General features: G+C 44.1%; 2 protein-coding genes across 3 annotated transcripts in view; one reads left to right on the top strand and one right to left on the bottom strand.

Moving 5' to 3' along the window:
- Positions 1-586: 586 nt before the first annotated feature.
- Positions 587-11,397, bottom strand: SGSH (N-sulfoglucosamine sulfohydrolase). The gene is made up of 8 exons (XM_027850157.1): positions 11,207-11,397; positions 8,604-8,764; positions 7,866-7,971; positions 6,244-6,394; positions 5,227-5,383; positions 4,649-4,730; positions 2,990-3,193; positions 587-1,793 (listed from the first exon to the last, which is right to left on the bottom strand). The coding sequence occupies exons 1-8, from the start codon at positions 11,301-11,303 to the stop codon at positions 1,234-1,236; spliced, it is 1,518 nt and encodes a 505-aa protein (XP_027705958.1). The 5' UTR covers positions 11,304-11,397; the 3' UTR covers positions 587-1,233.
- Positions 11,398-11,507: 110 nt separating this feature from the next.
- The window catches only part of SLC26A11 (solute carrier family 26 member 11), a 41,821-nt gene continuing 33,123 nt past the window's right edge, over positions 11,508-20,205 (top strand). Inside the window, exons 1-6 of one of the 2 annotated variants that reach the window (XM_027850155.1) lie at positions 11,508-11,597; positions 11,994-12,124; positions 15,264-15,508; positions 16,811-17,003; positions 18,323-18,408; positions 19,707-19,786. In XM_027850155.1, the coding sequence (XP_027705956.1) occupies positions 15,326-15,508; positions 16,811-17,003; positions 18,323-18,408; positions 19,707-19,786 (542 nt within the window). In that variant the 5' untranslated portion in view covers positions 11,508-11,597; positions 11,994-12,124; positions 15,264-15,325. Of the gene's footprint in view, positions 11,598-11,993; positions 12,125-15,263; positions 15,509-16,810; positions 17,004-18,322; positions 18,409-19,706; positions 19,787-20,205 lie in introns of those variants that run through there. The other variant, XM_027850156.1, reaches the window with a different exon arrangement.

The following is a 20,205-nucleotide window of genomic DNA, read 5'->3' as shown; positions in this document are numbered from 1 at the left end:
CCCCAGGTTCTTTAGGACTACTTCTCTGTGGATTAGGGGAAGGGGTAATGAGCATAGGTCAACTCATGTCGTAGATGTTTATCCTGATGTTTATTCAAATAAATTAAATGATGTCAGAGGTAAGGAAATTTTCATCTCTGAGTGGTGGTGTCTTTGAGTATTTCTCAAAAAGGCAGGATTTTGTATATATTTTGTATTTTCTTATCTGTGTACATGTTATTTGCCTCCGGTATTTGAGAGATGAGGCTTTTATCTGAGAAACTGGCTTGAAAAAGGTTTTCACAGTTACCTATTTTCATCCTATTTCCCCTATTTATTCTATTCTCTCTCTCCTGAAGGGCAGGGATTGATTCACTTTTGTCTTTATATCTTCATTACCTAGCACCATGTCTAGCACACAGGAGTTTTAATACATGCTTGCTGAATTAAACTGAATGCCTTTACCATAAAGATAATATTAAACTAGTGAAAACAGGGAGCCTAAAAGGAATCCCTGCTAAGGGTGATGAATTTTACAGTGGGGAAAAATATAGGAAATGCTGTCAAGCTCACACTCACACAACTCACAATAAAAACCCAAGTTGGCTCTAGCTGAGAGAGAGTTTATTGAAATTAATACATTATCTTTTCACCCTGAGAAAGTTTTATGTGAACCACCACAACAGGCAAATGCAAAGACCCGAGTCCTCTCAAATTCCTTCATCCTGTAGAAGCCTGTTGAGTGGGTGGTTGGCTACCTCTTAGGCATACCAAGGGTAACAGAACCTTGATTCCCTTTTTCTTTTTTTATTTACTAGATTTCCTCAAAATTTCTTATAAGAGAGGCTCTGTCTAGAGTTGTAAGGGTCCTCCAAACTTTAAGACCTAGGACCACAGGAAAAAATAGGACTATTTTGACCTATAATCTGACTTTCATCATGACTGCTAGTAACCTTGCTTCCTGCTAGGGCCTCTGTTTAACACCCTCACCTTACAGTTCACTTGTTTCCAAGTCAAGCACATTGGCAGTGGTGCCTCAACCATATCCCTATGGTGACTATGGGGCACTTAAAGGGTCAGTGCAGGGAATGAGATTTGTACCTTGCTTGTCTGACCCTACAATAATGCCCAGTCAGAGATAGAAATGAGGATTTAGTGGGGCTTATTCTTCTTAGGGCAAAAAGATGTTCTCCCTTGGTCCTGCTCAATTATCAGCAAGGCAGGACATTTTGGGAGAAGATGGGCGTTAAAGGCTCATAGTTCATTATGGAGTGGCTGACACTGGGGAGAGAGCTTCTCTTCCAAGACACCATCTGGAGCACATACCCAGGGGTCATTAGTCTCCCACTGCCACTTGGTCAGCTGGACCTTCAGCATCTCCCACACCTCCACGTAGTTGGGGTCAGTGGCTAAGTTCTGGGTCTCCCAGGGGTCTTGTTTCCTGTCATAGAGTTCCCATCGATCTCGGTAATAATAGTGGTGGAGGTCCTTATACCAGTTTGTGTGTTGGCCAGACCGGGTGCGATTAAGCAGGTCCTGGAAGGTGGGGGAGACGTAGAAATCCTGGTCGATAGGGAAGGGCATCTTGAAGTTGAGATTGTGTACTAGATGGAAATTCTGATGGAGCACAGAGCGCATGGGGTAGTACATTGTGACTTCATGGTGACTCTGGCTACTGAAGACTGTGGCCCAGGGTGGCTCGGACAGTAGTGCAGGCAAGAGAGAGTGACCAGTGAGACGGACTGTCTTGGTCCCAAAGATGCTATAGCTGGGGTACGGTATGGAGAACCAGTCCAAGATGGTGGGCACGAGGTCTTAAAAATAATAATGATATCAGTTGACATTTGCACAAACTTTCATGGTTACAAACCACTTTACGTACATTAGAATTGATTCTCACCACAACCCCAGTAGGTAGGTAACCATAGAAGAACAACAGAATGCTAGAGTTGGAATCAGGAAAAATCTATGTTAGAATCATGCTTCTTGCCACTCATTAGATGCATTACCCAGGGCAAGTCTCTTGGCCTCACTCTATTTCCTGTATTTCTCTTGTGAGGATCCAATCAGTTGATGCCTAGAAAGAACTTCACACATCCTAAAGTGTGTAAAAGGAAGCGAAATGACTTCTCCAAGGCCACAAAGTTAGAAAGACTCTAAGTCAGATCTTCTGACACCAATGCATCCTCTGGAAAGGAACCAGAGATAACAATGTCCAGTGGAAAGGCATTGGATTTGAAGTCAAATGACCTGGGTTTGAACTAGATAAGATTCTTAACCTTTCTGGGTCTCAGTTTCCTTGTCTCTATAATAAGGGAGTAGAATTAGATTATCTCTTAGGGCTCTTCCAGTTTCAAACTAGGACACTATGAATTCAGTCTGGCAAATAACTAAGCAAGTTACCAAGAGCAACTCTCTACCTTCGTGTGATATTGAATTAAAACTACACCAGAGAAGTAGATGCCTCTGGATTTGGGACACATCTCCAAATGAGATTTCACAGTTTCTCAGAACCTACCTCGGTGCTCAATAATTTTCATTTTCAGGAAGCTATCCCTCCTGCCTTACCTGGATCCCCATGCTACAGCTGAAGCCTGTCTCTTTGTCCATTTGTAATATTACTTTCTCCTCAGACTTTAAGAAAATTTTAGGTGGCAGGTGGGTGTGAGCCAAGAAGCCACAGAGAAGAGCCCTGTTCTCTGAACACATTGCCTGGGACATAGTTGGTTCTTAATAAGAACTTCATGCTTGACTGATGAGAATATCTCTTACCCAGAAGCTGTAAGAAGAGAAAAGGACTGCCCTTCTCTCCCTAAAAGGCAGGGCTCGATCTGGGAACCAGGCAACCAGAATTTTACTCTCCTTTCTATAAGACTTTTTGATCAGCCCCAGTTTTCCCTACTATTATAAAATTAAAATGCATCTCAAGGTCTACTTAAAGGTGAGTGTGTGCCTTCAGATTCCTTTGCAACAAGGAGGCAGATGGAGAGACAGTCAAATGTGGCCTTACCCAAGAGACTGACGAAGGCCTCGCTGACTTGGCCCCAACGATTTCGGTGCTCTGGAGAAGACACCAACATGGGCTCGGCTATGCCTGACCAGTATAGATTGGTCCTGCCACTAGGAAAGGGAATGCCATTGTCTGAAGTGAAGATCACCAGGGTGTCATTCAGGAAGCCAGCTTTCTTCAGTTCCTCCAGCACCAGACCAATCCCTGTAGGAAAAGTCAAGAGTGAAGGGAATAGGCAGTACAGTAACTTGTAGAATTCTCCCCCACTTCCCGAGCCCACCTTGTTGCCACTTATGAGCCACTATCAACACTCCTACCCTCACCTAAAGTATCCTCTCCACTCTTTTCTTTCAATGCAGACCTTTTCACCCATTTAAAATCCATCTCTTTCAGAAAGTCTTCCATGATTGACACTACTAGCTTTGATTCATCACTCTGGCCTTGCCTTGGCATTTTTGTGTACCTCCCTGTACGACTGGATTCTCTATGACTTTGGGCATCTGTCTTTTCTGGGTGCTCAAAGGGCCAGACTTTGGGGTTAAATGATATGGCTCTCTCTTTCTCCCTTCCATCACCCCCATTCTAGGATTTGTAAAATGAGCCAGAGAAGGAAATGGCAAACCGTGACAAAATCTTTGCCAAGAAAACCTCAAATGGGATCATGGAGAGTCAGACACAACTAAAATGACTGAACAACAAAAAATCATCAGAGCAGGCACTAGAACCTGACTCTGAAGCCAGTATTTTTTCAGGTAAGGTTGAAATCTGACCTCCTTTGAGACAACAGGAGCACCACCCCGTTGAGAGTAGTGGCCCCAGTATAAGCACTGAGTAAAGAGGGGTGGTCCTTTAGTCATTTCAGGACCCCTCCACCCCAACCCTGCCCAGACACCTTTCCCCATGAAAGTTTTGGCTGCTTGGAAGGTGAGACGTCTGGGATAAGGAAAATGGAGGCATCTTTAGGAAGCAATGGCCTTTCAGCAGGAGCTGAGTTACTGTTTCTGTTCCCTCAACTAAAGGTGAGTTGTGGGCAGGGGCCCTGCCTCCCTTCCTCACGCTGCCCTCTCCCCTGGAGTGACGAAATGTCCTGTTCTAGAGGACCAATGCTGTTTGTATTAAACTGACCAACTTGCCAGGCTTCCTGTCCTATTCCTAGGCTAGGCCAATTTTCAGGTCCCACCCATTATGGTCTCTTCCCTCTCTCATCCCTCAGCTGAGGAACCTGATTAAAGAATGGAACATCTTCCCCAGCTTCTAACCATCTCTCATGCTCTAACCTTGCCTCTCACCTTTTTCCTTAGAAGAATGAAAGCACTCCACCCCCTCTTTTTAAATTTCCCATCCTGGGGCAAAGCTAGAGTCACCTCACCCTAGTCATAGTTTTGGTTCCAACATCACTGTGAGAATGGGAGTGGCCCAGGGCAGGCAATCATGTTTTGCATTTTTTTTCCTTCTGGATCCTGCCCTGGCAGGGTCTAATACAGAGGTGTACACAGATGAGGAACTCAGTCCACAATGGTGATTGACTCTCTGTCTCAGCTAGGCTGCAGTTGCACTTGTAAGGAAGTCTGGACCTAGATGATGCTTGGGGTAACCCTTCCCTGTCTGAGACAAAGCAGAGAGCCCGGTTAGGCTCCCAGGCCCTGTTTCTGCTCATACCTTGGTCCATTCGGCCAATGGTGGTGTACTGAGCAGCCAAGTCAGCTCGGGCTGCTGGGGTGTCAGGGATGAAGTAAGGAACCTAGGAAAGACAGGTAGGTGATAGGTCACAGACAGAACTGGGAGGGTTGGAAGAGTTGCAGACTAAAGTCTGAACTGGTGCTACAAACAGGAGGAATGGGTGCAACTGAACTTTTCTAGAGAACTTAGACTGATAGGGATATTATAGAGGATTCTTAACTGGATATGGGTTGAACTAGATGACTTCTGAAGTTCCTTCCAATTATGAAATCCCATGATTCTATGGTTTATTCTTTATGTACGTTGGTCTGAAAGGTTTAGTGTCTTATATGAATAAACCGTCCTATTTCCTTATTCCTTTTACTACCATTAATAAGAGTATAGACCCAGGAGGAAAGAGTTAACTTGGCCCTTGGGTCCAAATTCCTCAGGCATGGGAGCTCTTCTGGACTAACCACACCTGCTTGGAGCATGAGCCACAGGCTCACAAGGAGGGTCTGGGTCTGATGGAATCTCTAGAGGTAAAAGGAGTTGAGAGAAAGGAGGTCCCATGTTACCTGTACATCCTCTGGGGCATAAGTCTGGGGCACCCAGTCAGGGATCCACCCCATCCCGCTCTCTCCATTGCCAAACTTCTCACAGAAGGGTCCATACATTGGCTGAGAATGTCCACACCGGTGGGGATCATGGAAAGCAACATAGAGGAAGAAGGGCCTGAGAAGGGGAAGGAATGACTCAAAACCAGGGTCAGTACAAGGTTCCTCACAGGCTGCTCACAGCCCTTTCCACCCAGCTATGTCAACGTTCCTGCCTCTTAACCCAGGTCACTCTGTTGTGCCAGCTTGGGTCCACATCATAGCACCGTCTACTCCTCTCCACTCAACACTCTTTCACTTTCCTCCAGTGCTAGAGCCTCCCTATGCCCCAGTTTCTAACTGGGACCTTACATAATACAATACAACATTTATCAAACACTTAATATGTGTGAGGTATTAAGTCAAGTGCTGGGGAAGATTTAAAATTTTGATAAATCTTTGCTTGGCTTATTGATTAATTGCATGCAGTTCAGGAAGGGATTAAGACATATATACCAATATGTATATAATAAAACCAGTGCACGGTAAGTGCATTAGTCAAGTCGACAAGTATTTAGTAAGCACCTACTATGTGCCAAGCATTGTGCTAAATACTGGACAAGAAGAGGAGGGAGGAAAAGAGAAATAAATACTTATTGGTTAATGAGTTACAAAGCAAAGTTCTATGTCAAATTAGGGGAGGAAAGTAGTTACCTACTGGGGGAAATTAGGAAAGGCTTTTGAGAAGAGGGAGCATTTGAGTTGGACTTTAAAGATGGACATAGATGGGGAGTAGGAACTTTCCATACACAGAGAAATGCCTAAACATAGATACTTGAGCATGACAACATAGGGTATGCTTGCACACTCTTCCTCTCCCTCCTCCAAACCCAACTAGAGGTAATCTAGTAATACAGATTTATAAGAATGAATCTCAGTGAAAGTTCTGGAGTGACAAGCTGGGAGTCTGGGGGCTGGTGGAGGAACAAAGGCTCCTACCTCTCATCCTGGGTTTCCAGGAATTGTCGGACCAGCAGCTTTATGCGGGTGATGTTTCTCCCCACCTGAAGGATGGAGCCATTCTCCTCTGTGTAGGCGAAGTCAAATGGGTATACTGGCTCTGGCCCAACATGCTTCTTCCCAATGATGCCTGGAAAAGACAGCCCAACAAGCCCACAGTCGGGAGAGAGAGCAGAAAGGGAGAACCTGGGGTGCCTCACTTTTCTTACCTAAAAAGTGAGGAAGTTGGACTAGATCATTTCTGAGGTCCCTTCAAACTCTAGACCCATCCATTGGAACTCTTCTCCCTTAAGCCTGCTGCCTTCTAATTATTGCTGCTGTGCCAGGAGTCAGCCAGGAAGCTGTGCACACAGCCATATACACAGAGGGAGGGCATTCATTGAGAGCAGACCCTGGAGAGTGTGATTTTAGACATGTTAAGAATATAAATGAAGTAAGGGACAGTTCTCCTGCACTCTGACCTGTGTGTACCACATCTGGAAAACTGAGTTTAGTTCTGGGTGCCACATTTTAGAAAGAATATTGATAAGCAGGAGGGCATTCAGAGGAGGGGCAGCTAGGTGGTGCAGTGGATATAGCTCTGGCTCTTGAGTCAGGAATGCTCATCTTCCTAAGTTCAAATCTGGTCTCAGACCAGTTGGGTCCGTTGGGAAGGTGGGTGACCCTGGGCAAGTCACAACTCTGTTTGCCTGTTTTCTCATATGGCAAATGAGCTAGAGAAGGAAATAGCAAACCACTCCAGTATCTTTGCCAAGAAAATTCCAAATGGGGTCATGAAGAGTCAGACATCACTGAAATGACTGAACAACAATAATTCAGAGGAGTGATCAGGACAGTGAGGGGCTGGGAAATCATACAATATGAGGATAAATTCAAGGAAATTGTAGGATCATAGATTTGAGATCTAGAAAGGACCTCCGAGACCGTACTCATTCTTCTCCAGGCTGTACTCTGGAACTGGTTGGTTGGATCCTTCCAGAATGTCCACTTAAGGAGGGCACCTATTGCCAACCATGTCTTATCCTGTTCCAGATTACAACCTGAATCAGAAGCAAGGTCTCCATACCTAGAGGTCTTCAAATGGAAACTGCATGATCACTTATGGAGCATGTTATAAAGGAGAATTCTGCTTAAATATGTTTGGGCCTGGACATCCTTTGAGGTTAATTTCAAAACTGAAATTCTATAGTTCCCTGCTGTCTTTGGCAGGCAGATTAGTGTAGCGGACAGAGGAGACAGCTTTAAAGTCAAGAAGAGAGCATCAAGTCAAGCCCGTGTGGCATACTAGTTGTGTCACCCCAGGTAAGTCACTAAACCTTTCAGTGTCCCAGGTGACTCCAATACCACAAGCTGAAAAAAGGTGCCAATTTACCTTGCCAGAGGGAGTTTCTTCCCCAGGAGTCCTGTAAACCAATCAAGTCACAGGTCCAGACCCAAGGACTTTGGTAAGTGGAAGTAGAGTCAATTATCTGTGTGACCTTGGATAATGGTTTAACCCCCTTGGTCCTCAGTTTCTACCTCTGTGAAGTGGGAGGAATCTCAGGAATTATGAGAAACAGGAAGTACCTGCTTCTTCCCCCAAACCCACCCAAGCTCCTAACCTGTGCGGATGTTAGCCTGGCTGAGAAGCAGAGGCAGACTTTGCACCTTGTCAAAGGAGTTGAAATGATGGTCATTCTGGTGTAAGCCATACATTCCATTCTGATGCTGTAAGGAAAGCTACTATGAGCCTGAGGGGGCCAGGACTCTTAACCAAGCTGTCTCCATCACTCAGATCAACTATAGCATCCCTCTTCCTAGTTCCCCTGCTTGAATTAGAACTTAGCTTGCCAGTGCATATTAAAGTTCTGTGTTTGTACCTCTCCTTCCTCCCCCTCCCATCCCCCATCTCATTTGTCCTGGTCCAAAAGACTTTCATCAGCATGGAAGCAATATATTAACAAACCTCTTTAACCCAGCCTCCCCAGATGGCAATGACCAAGACACAAAACTCTTTTGTATGGCTAACTTAAATGTGGAATCTGACAGTTTTCTGTTCAAAATTATAAAGAATTACAATGAAGACTTACAATGAAGCAGTTCTGGTGAAGGATAGATATGGGAAGACGAAAGGGTCAGGGAAATTCCTAGAGAAGTTAGCAAGGCATGGGCTTGTTGGGACAGACTATATTATTAGTACTTTTTTGATGAAAGTGGGGAGCCAATGGCCAAGATACTACCTATATGCCTAGAATCCCAAGAGTTTACCCTGCTCAAAAGATTCTCCTATCTTCTTCCTTCTATTGTTCTCTTTTTAACCACCCCATTCTTCTTCTGCCCTAGCATGGGCATCTGCTTACCTGTGGCAAGCCAGTCAGCAGGCTAGCACGACTAGGGGAGCAGCTGCTGACTGAGGTGAAGGCATTATGGAAGATCAGGCTCCTTTGTGCCAAGGCATCCAGGTGTGGGGTTGAGATTGCACTGTTGTTGTATGTACCACTTTCAAAGCCTCCATCATCCGCTGCCAACGGGAGGAGAAATAGGGAAGGCACCGTGAGCTGAGGGATGTGAGAGGAATAAAGCTGAGGATTCACTACGGAGCTCAAGGATGCTAGCATTTGGTATTCTACTGAATTGTAAATGCCTAGGCAGATTTGGTGGGGGAATTCTGAATAAAGCTGGGACTGGGGCTCTGATGTGCAGTGTAGGGCAGTATAGGAGAAACTCACATTCAGGGAATGGGGAGATTCTGTGCAATGCAGTGTCTCTGAATGGAGGAGCCAGAGCTCAAATGAGTACTCCCAGAGCCTGGCCCATCCAGTGGACAGCATATTAGTCTAGGAATCAAGAAAATATGTGTTCTAATCCCACTTTGGTCACTTAATTAGCTGTTTTAGTTTTGGCAAGCCATTTAATCTCCCTCAGCCTTGATTTCCTCATCTATAAAACAGGATTAATACCTACAGTATTTATCTCACAGAGCTGTTGTAAGGCTCAAATGAGATAATGTATATAAAACACATTGCAAACTTTAAAATGATACACAAATGCCAGCTATAATAATTGTAATGATTTCACTAAATATTTTGATTATTAATTATAAATATTTAATTTATTATTATTAATTTTTTATGGGGACCTGGCCTTACTGCTAAGTCTTGATCCCATTGGCCATCAGGTCTCAGTCCCTTTGTTATCTGCACACCTACTTTATGAGTCCCAGTACTGCTATTTACTACTGGCTGGGATTCTTTGAGCAAGACACAATTTTTTTAAATCTTAGGTTTCCTCAACTACAAAGTGGAGGTGATTCTTGCACTCCCTATGTCAGAGAAGTACTGTAAGGAAAGTTCTTTGTAAACCTTAAAGGGTTAAATAAATATGAGTTATTGTCATATTTACCCTGGTGGGGCAGCTGAAACTAAGGGGGGCGGGAATGGTATGCTGTAAGCAGAAATGTCTACTCTAGGTCTTTTGGAAGAATGGCTATGAGTTTTTCTCTACAGCTGGCCTTCCTACCCAAGGTGAAAATGAGGGAGGAGGGAACAGCTTAAAGCCATCTTTACATAAGCTTCTTGTCTATCCCAATTTGTGACAGTGTAACTGATGGTTTATGTCCTTCACTCCCCCCAGGTTCTGAGAAGCAGGCGACTATGACAGAGATTTGGGACATAGATGCCATAGTGTTTCACAAGAGTCATCCTTGAAAAGACCTACTTGTCTATGGAGGTGGGGTATGGGGGACTGAAGAACTGTTTGTTTTGCAATGAACTGAAAGTCTGCCTGGAGGCTTGGAATATGTATTTGTAACACTGATTTAACAGTACAGATGAGGACTGGCAAGGGGCCAGGCTCAGAAATAAGCTGTTTTGTGGTTTCATCTATCACAAGGACAGAGCCCTGACCACCAAAACAGGAAGTCCCTGAAAAATACAGATCTTTGGTAGAATTTCAGATTTTCAGTGGGGAGGAGGAGGAGGAGGAGGAGAAGGAGGAGAGAGAGAGAGAGAGAGAGAGAGAGAGAGAGAGAGAGAGAGAGAGTGAGTACATGTTCACGTGTAAGCGTGCCCTTTCCCCCGACCCTCCGAGAAAAAAATGAAATGGGAAAAGGAGATCCATACCCAACAGCAGATTCCTCTGTGCTCATGTTTGTACAGATCTCTCACCCAACTCTGTTATCTCTATGTCACTGTCCTGCTATCAGAGCCCAGAAACCCAAGTGGAGTGAAGAATGAAAGCAAACAAGGGCTTCACCTTCAAACATCTGCCTAACTGGGGGGTTCAGTTAGGATAGGGTGAGTGGGGCTGCAGGATGTGTCTAGAGTCACTCTCCACCGTGAATATCGTGTGTGGGGCTTAGAGCCAGAAAGCTGCTTACTGTGGGTGTGACAGGGTAGAGAAGACATCTGAGAGGAGAAAAGGAGAGGTGAAAGAAAGAGAAAAGGGTCAAATGAGGGGAGAACAGGGAGCATGGGAGAGATTCAGTGCAGTACAGAGTCTGTGAACCGTGACACTGAGGCTCAGATGTGAGGAACTCACAGGGAGGAGGGGAGTGGAGAGGAGAAAAGAAGACTAATTGAGATGAGGAGAGGTGAAGGAGGCACCGGGTTCTTAGTGGGGGGCCCCCAGACGTGGAGGAAATGGCGTCAGGTACCGCCACATTCCAAGCAGTCATTAATGACCTTTGCGCTAGCAGAGCAGGAGCCGTGTTGTGTGTGTGGAGAGGGAGGGGGAAGAGATTGGTACAAGGGCAGCGACATTACCGAGGAATTTGGTCTGGCCCCAGCGTAGCTGCTAGGATTGCACGCTTCCGGGGTTGCGTTACAGGCCCGATACAGGAGGTGACCCTGGAATGAAGGCATGCCCTGCCCCTGCCTGGATAGCTAAGTGATGCCCGAGGCATCCCTGGGATTGCCAGGTTTGCACTGAGGCAGGGTCAGTCGGCCACCAGACAGCTACTCACCCAGGATAAGCAACACGTTGCGGTGGCTTTGTTGCAGCCCCAGGCATACGCCGAGAGCTAAGAGAAAGACGCAACCGCCGAGCTCGGACCGGGGCATGACGAAGACCCCAGGGACTTCATAGGCAGCTACAGCTCCTCCTTCCAGTCCCAGCCCCAGCTCCAGCTCCAGCTGGCCCTCTCCGTGCTAGCCTCGGGAGATGGGAGTGAGTTTTGTCTCCAGGCCCAGCTCCTCCTCCTCCCGCGATCACATGAGCAGGGCCTAAATCGTCCAGTCAAGTCCAGTCCCGGCACTTCTTTGTCCTTTACTCCCCTCTTCCCTCCACCTCTGTTTCCCAGAGCTCGAATCCTCTGAGTCGTAGACTGAGGCTGAGACGTCCCGGGGGGGCGTAAGGTGAGTCCCCTACCTGGCAGTCCCCGATCCTGCGGAGAGGGGGCAGAAGGGACTTGGCAGAGAAGTGGGGACGGTACTGAAAGAGTTTGAGTACCTGGTGCCTGGCAACCCACGGGAAATGTGGTGTTCACCTGGAGGGGCAAAGTAGAGTTCATTCTCAAAAGCCTCTTTCCCCCCCTCCCGTGGATAAAGTGCTGGACATGGAGACAGGAAAGCCTGGGTAGGCATTCTGCATGATAGTGATGAGCTGTGTGACCATGGGCACTAAACCTCTCCGACCTTTGTCTATAAAATGAGGGTACTAATATCTTGTAGGACCTGCCTCATAGGGTTGTTTTAAGGGTCATATGGGATAATGCGCAGCAAATTCTCAAGTGCTATTATTAATTGTTCTAGTAACTCTAAAGAGATCCTGCCGTAGCCGAATGAAGTGTACCTGCCAGAGCTGCCCCAAAAGTGCTGGAACCTGGGGGCTCCTGCGCTGGAGTGGAAGGAAATTCTTTGGACTGCTGGGGAAAAGCATCAGAGTGAGTACAAAGTCCATTGATGGATTTACTGTATTCAAATATTGACCTCAGCCCTAGATTTGGATTACTTTATATCTACAACATAGTTGTAGACATACTTCATATGTACAACACTATATATATGTATGTATGTATGTATTTATGCAACACATTTCATTAGGGCATACATCCAGGGAATTTAAATTTTTTAGGTGAACATTTATTCAATAGTCATGAAAGACATAATTTGTATTTATCAAACTAATGTAAGTAAACAACTTTAAAAACATTAAATAAACTTTACTTTTAAAAGAAGCAGCATGGTAAAAAAAAAATTAAAAAAAAAAGGCCTTGGAGCCAGGAAGACCTGGGTTCAAGACCCCCCTCTGACACATAAAGCCTGTGTGACAGTTGGCAAATCACTTAGTTGCAGAGGAGTGCTTACTGCTGTGATAGTGGGAGTTTCCTCTTCCAGGAGTTATTCATATTAATAAAATCACAGGTCCAGTTACTATCCCTTACTTAAAAATATAAACAATAGGAGCAGCTCGATGACACACTTGCAAAAAAAATACATATATATATATATACATATATATGCACATATACATATACATATATAAACAATAAAACAGAAAAGTGCCAAAAGGGAAAAGGACCCACATGTATAAAAATATTTATAGCAACTCTTTTTGTGGTGTCAAAGGATTGGAAATTGAGGGGATGCCCATCAATTGGGGAATGGCTGAACAAGTTGTGGTATATGAATGTAATGGAATACTATTGTGCTATAAGAAATGATGAGCAGGTGGATTTCAGAAAAAACCTGAAAAGACTTCCATGAACTGGGGCTGAGTGAAGTGATCAGAACCAGGAGAACATTGTACACAGTAACAGCAACATTGTGCGATGATCATCTTTGATAGACTTAGATCTTCTCAACAACACAATGATTTAAGACAATTCCAAAAGGCTCATGATGGAAAATGCTATCCACATCCAGAGAAAGAACGATTGAGTTTGATGCAGATTGAAGTATACTGTTTTTTCTTTTATCTTGTTTTTTCTTTCTCATGGATATTCCCTTTTGTTCCAATTCTTCTTTCACAACCTGACTAATGTGGTAATATGTTTAATATAATTGTACATGTATGGCCTCTTGTCAGATTGCTTGCCATCTTGGGGAGTGGAAGGGGGGAGGGACAAAAAAATTTGGAACTCAAAAATCTTATGAAAGTGAATGTTGAAAACTATCTTTACATGTAATTGGAAAAAAATAAAATACTATAATAGGGGAAAAAAAGAAAATACCAAGTTTTTGGAAACAGGATATGCCTGGGCACACTCAGGGTACTCTGTATTCACACCTGTGATATCCATCCATTCACCCATCCATCCATCCATTTATCCACCCACCCATCCATCCACCCACATATCTAGACATTGGTCTATCCTTCCTTTTGTTGTTGTTCAGTCATTTCAGTCATGTCCACCTCTTTGTGACCCCATTTGGGGTTTCTTGGCAAAGATACTGGAGTGGTTTGCCATTTCCTTCTCTAGATCATTTTACGGATGAGGAAACTGAAGCAAACAGAGTTAAGTGACTTGTCCAGGGTGACACAATTAGTAAGTATCTGAGGCCAGATTTGAACTCTGAAAGATGAGTCTTTTTGCCTCCATGCCTGGCACTCTATCTGCTGTGCCACCTACCTGCCATCTGTCCATATATACATATGTATATACACAACAGGATCCCACATACATATGAAAGACAATGTAGTATGTAGTTGAAGAACAAACTTTAGAGTCAGGAAACTGGGTTTACTCCCCACTTTGACACATACTGGCTATATGACCCTGAGCAAATCACTTAACCTCTTAGAGTTCCAGGAAACTAATTATAAGTTGCAGAACAGTTGCTGGTCTGCATTGGTGGAGGGATCTTTCTCACCAGTAGTTCCCTACATCTATGAAATCACAGGCCCAGTAAAGAAAGAAAATATATATGCGTATATGCATGTATTAATGTATACCTACACTGAAAAATAACACTGAGACCCTACTCAGGTTTAATACCAACCAAATTTAGGTGGAGAGATTTGGCCTCTATTAGGATCAATATGGTAAACTGCTTTCCTCCTGAGACCAAAGCTAAAGCTTCTTACAGAAGAAAAAAGGGCCCTAGATTCGTTATCACATTATTTAGGATCAAATTCTGGCACACGGCGCTTCCTAACTCTGTGACTTTGGGCAAATCTCAGGCCTCACTCTCATTTGTAAATTAGGAAGTTTGACCAAATAGCCTTTAAGACTCATTCTAGCTCAAAAATTTACAATTCTGATCCCATGGTGTCATTAATGAGCAATAAGGGAAGGCAGTAAGGAACCAAAGTACAGGGGGAGGTGAAAGAATGGGGAGATAGGATTACTTTCCAAAAGCAAACCTGACAGGTTGGATGTCAGGGTAGTCCAACTAGGGAGAATGACTAGGGAACTCAGGCCTCCAGTTTTCTTCTTCTAGGGCTGACCTTTTGTACAGAGAGGAATGGGTGATATAAAGGAAAGATGCCATTGAGGTCAACCCTTCATTTTATAGATGAGGAAACTGAGGTGCAGAGAGATGAAATGACTTGGCCAGGGTCACGTAGCTAGTAATTATCTGAGGTAGGATTTGAATGCATCACTTCCTGATGTTAAGTCCAATGCTCTATCCACTATGTCATGTTGACTGGGGAAACACCAGTGAAAGAAAGAAAAAGTTGATAGTGTAGAAAGCAGGTTTGTCTACTTCATAGCTTTTGCCTAGTACCAGTGTTTCCTCTCAGCCTTTGCCCCTACCCCCATCTCTCCAGCCTGGACAAATGCAAGTGATCTTTGTTGGGCCCCCAGATATATTTGAACTACTGCTGAGGTGAGAGGTGTTATATAGGACACTAATTCTTTAAGGGCTTATAACCTCTGGGAGGCTTATAGTTTCTGGAGACCTTTTTGTTTCCCTTAAACTGTAAACCTGTACTTAATAGTACTTGGATGGCAGAGGAGCTAGAGTGAGGTAGCAGGGACAGCCGGCCTGCTTGATTTCCAGGATCACTGGTAATAAAGACCCCGCTGGAGGTACCTTTTGCTACAGCTCCTCTGACTGTTTGTCTGTTTTATACAGGACCGCCTGCTGTCCTTAGAGCCTAGGTCCTCGGAGCCTAGGTCAGATCAGCGGACATCAGCATGACAGAGAGATCCTGGTGCTGCTCTCTAGAAATAGTTCGGAAGAGGCTTCCTATCCTGGGATGGCTTCCCCACTACTCCCTGAAGTGGTTACAACTGGACAGCATTGCTGGGTTAACTGTGGGGCTGACTGTTGTGCCCCAGGCTCTGGCCTATGCTGAGGTGGCTGGGCTACCTGTCCAGGTGAGATATCTGAGCTCAGGCAATAATAATCCATTCCATCCAGTACTGTGACACCCCTCACACACAACCCATTTCTGCTGTGGCCTTCAATCCAGCAACAGGAGCAGAAATATGTGGAAATAGCCCTAGACATATAAGTATACTTGCATACACACATACATATACACACATATATATGCATATACATATACAATGCCCATCTATACATTTGTGATTGTGTATAAAAACAGTACATGTGCATATATACGTATATAATATAAATACTATATGTTTTGGTCAAGGGTTTTTAACTTTTTTTGGTTCATTAGATCCCTTTGGCAGTCTGGTGAAGCCTATGGACCACTTCTCAGAATAATACTTTTAAATGCATAAAACAAAATACATAGACTTGCGAAGGAAACCAATTATATTAAAATAAATTTATTGAAAAATTTTTTTAAAGTTCACAGATCCCAGGTTAAGAACCTCTAATGTAGATAGTTATACACACACACACAAACACACACACATAGTTATAGGTATATAGCTATTTAAAACTGTCTGGCTATTTGTAACCATAAAGAGATATGAAACTATGTAGCTAGCTAGGTAACTATCTCTCTAAATATGAGTATAGAGAGGCAGCCTCAGAGTCAAGAAGACCTGGACTGTCTGATCAATACTGTATGATCTTGGGCAAATCACTTAACTTCTTATTAATTGCCTCAGGGTACTTTTTAAGACCATGGATTGTAGAGAAGGTGCTAATGTGTACTAGTAAAGGACATCTCCTCGTCTTGGAGATCCCTATACCAATGAAATCACAAGTCTAAGACCTCTGTGTCTCTGTATGTATAGTTGGACAGACAAATAGCTAGATAACTCCTAATTTTAAGTGTTAAAAGAGGGAAACAAAGGCACGGACAATCCAAAATCACATGTAGTAATTTGCAGTCAGGGACACACATAAACATACCTACACACAGATTCACTCTCCTTCTTCCATATTCAACAGCAACTCGAATTGGTTCTGCCCTACTATTAGCTTTCTTAGGCCCCAGCTGGATGTTGGAAACCCTCCTCCCTGCCAATCACTCTAAGTAATCTACTTGTGGACATCTGGGAGCTATCTGTGCATATTTTGCCCTGTGTGTGGCTGTGTGTATGGATGGCACACCGTAGATGGTTAATTAATTTAATGCTTAAATATCAAGTACTGTTCACATATATAGGCACACATGCCTTAGTCACTGGCTGATGATTTTGACCAGCTCAGTGACTTCCTTATCCTTCTTGTAATCCTGTCTCTGTTTCTCTGAGCAGTATGGCCTCTACTCCTCCTTCATGGGATGTTTTGTGTATTTTTTCCTGGGCACCTCCCGGGATGTGACCTTGGGCCCCACAGCCATCATGTCCTTGCTGGTTTCCTTCTACGCCTTACACCAGCCTGCCTATGCCGTGCTCCTAGCTTTCCTCTCTGGCTGTATCCAGTTAGCCATGGGGATTCTGCACTTGGGTAAGACATCTAGAACTTCCTTCCTGGACTCTCTGGATACATTTGGAAAGAAGTGGTTACAACTTCTCATCCCTATCTCATCAGCTTCTGCCTTCTATACTCAATGGTCCCCGCCTCTATCTTCTCCAAAAGGATGGAGCAATCTCTTCCAAGCCAGGTCACTGGGCTGGATATTCAGAAGCTCAGGACACCGTTTTACCTCTTAAAGGCAGTTAGGTTACACAGTGGATAGACTGTTGGAGTCAGAAGATCTGATTTCACACATTTACAAGGTATTTGACCCTAGGCAAGTTATTTAACCTCTGTCTGCCTGATTCTGCATCTGCAAATTGGAGATAATGATATCACCTACTTCTTAGGGTTGTTGTGAGGAAAGAATGAGAAAATATTTATAAAGCACTTTGTAAATTTTATTGTTGTTGTTTGTCCTTCATTCCGAAGAGGACCCATGACATTAGGGAGGTGATGCCATAACATGCAAGTGAATTGGATTTAAGTGAGGGAGGGCTCTGCAAAGTCACCAGTCTAACTTTCTCCACCAGAGCCATCTGGGTCCAGTAGCCAGACCTGGATCAGGACAACTGGAGATGGCCCTGGATGCAATGGGAGACCTTGGCCTTTTCAAGCTAAGGTCTTTAACAAGTCTCTGTTGACTGAGGCAACACCCATTCAGTGATTAAGACTAGGTAAGAAATGAGGCAGAGAATGGCCTCTTTATGCAGTAAAAAAAAAAACCCACTTGGGAGGGGAAGACCGTCAGGGTTTCTGGCCATAACAGAAGCAATTGTTATTTATATTCATTCTGAGCCAATCAGGGCCCAAACAATGACCAAATAGGGCTTGGCCTAGGATGCATTGTTGGCCAATCCAAGGGAACCTAAGTGTTATGGGGTTTGGGTTAGTGTTTTAGAAAGAAAAAAAGTTTCTGAGATTAAAATTTACATTCCCTTTGGGCAGATTACCCACTGGTAGGGCATGACACTCTATGTGTACTGGGGGAAGGGAAAGAAAGAAAGAAAAAAAAAGAAAGAAAGGAAATTTTAAAGCACTTATTAAAGTTTAAAGTACTTTGTAGCTAGCATTTATTATAATAACAAGCTATGTAGTTGCTAGCTATAATAATAATCTTTTTCCTTTTTTGGAAGAAATATAAAAAAATTCAGGGTAATTCCATTCTTTTCTATAACTCTACCCATTACTTCCTCACCCTTTGCCCCCACCCCTGCTACTTGCCACATCTCCACTTTCTGACATCTCCTGGGAACCAGAAACTGTTTAATTTAAGATGTCACTCCATGACTTTCTTTTGTGTTGGCCAGGGTTCTTGTTGGACTTCATTTCCTATCCTGTTATTAAAGGCTTCACGTCAGCTGCCTCGATCACCATTGGGTTTGGCCAGATCAAGGTAGGAACATCATTCTTCATGGCGCTGCTGCCCACTGTTAGATGGTTTCTATGGGGTACCTGGTGAGCAAGAAGCCCAGGTGTCTGAGGGTCAGTAAATCCCCAGAGCCAGTAATAGTAACATGCCAAGTTAAAGCTATCCTTTTTTCCTAGGAACTCAAAGCACTTGACAATTATTGTCTCACTTTGCCTCAACAAATAAGGACATAGCTAAGAGGGGGCTCTCACCAACCTCCGTCTTACAGGGGGGACACAGGGAGACACAGGTTAAGAACTCCTGGCCTCGAGCCTTTTTTCCTACTCCTAGAATGGTGCTTGGATAATTGGTGCTAGGGAAAAGTCTAAAAATCTTCTGAGCTGTTTTTTTTTACTGGAATTAAGAAAAATTAAGAAAAATAACTTTCAATAAGCTTTGATTAGGATCTTTGCCTCTGAGGGAAGTTGAGAGACTGTTTCTGGACTTCATAGGAGCGGGAAGTATCTTATTTGGCTGGGATAGTTTCCAGTAGTTCTGAAGGGACAAAGAAAAATGAGCTGACCTCTTAAGGTCTCGTCTAATCCTGAGGTTCTGCTTCACACTTATATTTAATACATTTTGGGAGACCAATTTGCCTTGGAGATTTCCAGTCGGTTGATATGAGGCAGAATAGCACCCAGCATGTGTGCCGAGGTCTCTCTACTTGTGCTGTAGTCTGGCCCCAAGAGAGTGGGCAGAGTTCTTGATCCTCTCTCCTCTCTTCTCCCCTTACCTCTTGGAAGGTGCTGCTCTGTGTGTGTGAAGTGGGGGACAGGGCTGAAGGGAGATTTGGAGGAAGCAGACATAGTGGGAGGAGATGTTAATGAAAGGATGCACTATAGATCTGTTCTTTTAATCCCTGCCCTTGATAGGGTAGAGCTCCCCAGTGCCTCTGAGATAAAATGCAAACACCCCTCTGCTTGGCAGTTAAAGCCCTTCACAACCTGGCTGCCAGCTCCCAATCCCTCCAAACTGACCTACATGTGCTGTTTCCTGGAAATGACATTTCCACCTCCCACCTGTGTACCTTTACATAGGCTGTTCATAGATGCACTCCCTTCTCACCACTTAGAATCCCTAAAGTCTTGAAAAGCTCAGCTCAAATGTTAGCTCCTATGTGAGGCCTTTCTTGATTCCTCCCCCAGCTGCTAGTACCTCCCTCACCCTTGAAATTACTTTGTAGTTACTTATAATAGTTGTTTAATAAATATTACTTTGTTAACATTTCATTATTTACTTCATTATTTATTTTGTTAATTTATAAAATATTGGGCTTTGCACAGAACCTCCTGGGTCTGCGTGACATCCCTCAGCAGTTTTTCCTTCAGGTGTATTACACCTTCCTCAGAGTTGGGCAGACCAGGTAAGCCACTGGTCTCCTGCTTTTTTATTTGCAGTCTATTGGGAAGAGAGGGAGGGAGGGAGAGAACATTCTCCATCCCCAAAAGAAACACTGTTCAGAGGCTCACAGACTTAGAGCTCAAAGAGACCTAAGGGGCCATCTGGTCCAACCTCTTCACTTTACAAATGAGGATACTGAGGCCCAGAGAAATGAGGTAACTTGCCCAAGGTCACTCACTCAGTAAGTGGCAGAGCTGGGATTTGATTCTTGGTCCTCTAACTCCAAATCTGCTCGTCTTTTCACTGTAACATGCTGTTTCCCAATTGTTTCCTGTTGCAGTTTCCATCTTGGGCCCCAAGCCAGGTTAGATTCTAGCCCGTAGAGCAATTGAGAAGTCAGTCAGCACCTGTGGTTAATCGCCAGTGTCATGTCAATTGTTT

This window comes from Vombatus ursinus, unplaced genomic scaffold (assembly GCF_900497805.2).
Source record: "Vombatus ursinus unplaced genomic scaffold, bare-nosed wombat genome assembly UNPS02008996.1, whole genome shotgun sequence".
In the NCBI taxonomy this organism is placed as follows: Eukaryota; Metazoa; Chordata; class Mammalia; order Diprotodontia; family Vombatidae; genus Vombatus; species Vombatus ursinus.
This window is presented reverse-complemented; position numbering and strand designations above follow the sequence as displayed.

Excerpts from the sequence above, each read along its gene's own strand:
- SGSH (XM_027850157.1), bottom strand. The coding sequence starts at position 11,303 with ATGCCCCGGTCCGAGCTCGGCGGTTGCGTCTTTCTCTTAGCTCTCGGC. Across the intron at positions 6,395-7,865 it reads CCAGGCTAACATCCGCACAG|GCATCATTGGGAAGAAGCAT; the intron begins GTTAGGAGCTTG and ends TGTCTTTTCCAG. Across the intron at positions 3,194-4,648 it reads CATTGGCCGAATGGACCAAG|GGATTGGTCTGGTGCTGGAG; the intron begins GTATGAGCAGAA and ends CTTTTCCTACAG.